General features: G+C 41.5%; 1 protein-coding gene across 2 annotated transcripts in view; it reads right to left on the reverse strand.

Moving 5' to 3' along the window:
• Window positions 1–203: 203 nt before the first annotated feature.
• rad18 (RAD18 E3 ubiquitin protein ligase) overlaps window positions 204–2745 on the reverse strand; it is a 20355-nt gene continuing 17813 nt past the window's right edge. For both annotated transcript variants that reach the window (XM_068711941.1, XM_068711940.1), the window contains exon 13: window positions 204–845. In XM_068711941.1, the coding sequence (XP_068568042.1) occupies window positions 746–845 (100 nt within the window). In that variant the 3' untranslated portion in view covers window positions 204–745. The remainder of the gene's footprint in view (window positions 846–2745) is intronic.

The raw sequence follows: 2745 nt of genomic DNA on the forward strand, positions 1-2745 counted from the left end.
ACAGACATCAAGATAAAAAAAAAAAAGTGAATTTTTGGGAATATTTATATTGCTAATTCAATAGATGTTCCACCACAACCACACAGTATGAAAAGTGTAGCTTTGCACACAGTGAACAAAGTGACTCAATCCATTTGTGAAGACATGGAAAGTCAATTATGGAACCAAAAAAAAAAAAAGTGTTCAAATGCAAAACTACCAAATGCTGTTACAGGTTTATTTCAGTTTAAACAGAATATTACATTGCACCGTATGACATGGTAGAAAGACAAAAAATAATAAGATTAAGAAAAGAAAAACATTTAAAAAAAAAATTGCTTGATTCAAATTACAATAGAATACTATATGTATTGACTGGAACACTGGTTACAAGTAGAAATTATGTTAACTATAAAAGTAAAAATGTATCAAATTTTTACGCGAAGAAACTAAATCTTTACGACACTTAATAGTGTTTGAATAACTTCCAAGTAGTTGATTGTATAGCCTCCACACTCCTGCAGTAACATGATGAAACGTCGGCGGCCACAGCTCATCGAGGACGAACACAAAAGTATTTTAAAATACTAAATGGATTCACACCACGACGCATGTTGAAAAGTACAAACGTAGAAAAAGAAATGCTGGACAGGAACGTGCATGAAGATCACTTCCTGTCACGCTGTAACTTCAGTAGTCGGTTTATTGCTGTTGATCTGGTCGGTCAGAGGTCTTACTCTCCGCCTCTCTTCCCTCCATCCCTTCCTCACGTCTTGCGCCGTCGTTTTCCGCCGGCGAGTGACGGAGCTGCCTCGTCTGCCCTCATGCTGGATGTTCTCTTCTGGTCCGAGGTCCTCTCCGTGTCTCTGCGACAGATCAATTCCAGAGATAACCTTTCAGTCTTTTGTGAATGGAGAATGTGAGAAATGTGCAAAACTAAGGTTACGGCGATTAAGGCGTTATCATTGGTTAACTTCTGCGATACATTGTACACTAGCTGCTTGGTATCTAGACACGCAATCAACCAATAACAAATATGATTCCAGCAGTAAATTACCTTCTGACTACGACGTTCATTTGTGGAATATGCACCAGGGAGCCATAAAGACCACACGTTATTTGAATCAATGTACAATAGTTCTTCCTCCCTCCTGCCCCTCGGTAGAGAAAAGCTTACAATTTAATCACATCTAAGATTTAGTTATTTTCTGGTGAATTAAACCGTTACCATCTCGCTGGAATCGAGTCTACCGAGGCTTCCACAATAGTCGTAATGTATGTAGTAAATGAGAAAATAAAATGTATGCCCGTTTGCCACTAGCTGCCTCTGTGCAACTAGCAGTTCATACAGTCGATTAGCACCAGAAGCCCCCTTTTACTTTGAGAGGCTACATATTGTGCAGACTGCATTCATCTGACGGGAATGGAGGCAGGTGCACAGCCTGAGTGCGTTCCGACTTGATTACCATGCTGCTGACATGATGGAGTCCAAATAAATGTTCCATCTTGATCAACAACGCTGCTTGACATCCCTCCAGCAAATGCATTACACCAGAAAAACAACCCTTAGATAAAACATCGTGTGTCCAATTAAAAGAGGACAAATCAACACAGAGCTCTCAGGGCCTGACAGACAACAGGACTCTATTTTGGGACTTGTACTTCCCTCGTACAAGTTAATTGTTAGCTCTAATTAGCTAGACTTAAGAAGGGCAGATGGGTTTTTTTTTCCTGGCTCAATACGATATGATTTTCATGTTACATTAATATAGCAGCACATTGCTATGTTCACGTTTAGCACCTTTAAAGTAAACAATCTTTCCTTTACATTCATTCGACAGTTGAAAGACGGTGCGTAAAGTATTAGAACATTTTCCGGAGACAAATCTAAATCTTTTCATTCAGAAAATACACTAAAAATAAACTCTGTTTTGATTCTGACAGAAATCCTCACTGTTGTCAGAGGAACACAAAATAAGCTATTTTCCCCCATTATGGATTACTTTCTGCCAAATCAATATTTCATGCTCTGCTGGGCTCCACGGCTCATTGTGTAGTGTCGGTGGACTCTGAGATCTCTCCATAAGAAGTGTTCAGATAACATGAACCCGCGGTATCTTCCATGTGGAACCACTTACAGCTTCTCTTCAGCCGATTATACTACAGATATACATCACCCTCCGGCCAGCGACAAGGTCCTCTGGCTTTTCACCTCGACTAGATGGAGAGGGGAAAAACAAAATTCCAACAATGGAATTTGGGTCAGAAGTCCACATGTGGGGAGGATAGGGAGACAACCAAAGTACCGTGCATTACTTATGAGCAGGCAATTGGCCTCTGTGCAAAGTGTGGATCGGGACTAAAGCAATCAACACTGCCAGAGTGTGACAAAGGCTGGTGGATGGAGGTACAGCCCGACCCGATGGAAAGAACATTTTGTTCCACACTTTTTGCAAGAAACAGATTTGGCTTCTGCCCATGGAGTTGAGGAGGTAACCCGAGGCCCAACAGAACTCATGTTCTAGGACTATTTACAAAACTGATCTCGACTTTTCGTGGAGATCATTCAGGAAGAGGAGGAGGAGGAGGAGGAGTCTTGGTGTGTTCGCAAGAAACGCGAGCTGAGATCACACGCCGATGTGTGCGCTTCTGTTGTTGTGTCAGTCGTGTGACAGCAAAGCTTTTTGTATTTGCGAAATGTCCTTGAAACAGATTTTCCCCCGAACTCATCATCATACGGCGCAGCGCCATGACAACGTCTAGTTT

Source organism: Cebidichthys violaceus, unplaced genomic scaffold (assembly GCF_023349555.1).
Source record: "Cebidichthys violaceus isolate CVI_PGR_0920_01 unplaced genomic scaffold, fCebVio1.0.p SCAF_17, whole genome shotgun sequence".
NCBI classification, from domain to species: domain Eukaryota; kingdom Metazoa; phylum Chordata; class Actinopteri; order Perciformes; family Stichaeidae; genus Cebidichthys; species Cebidichthys violaceus.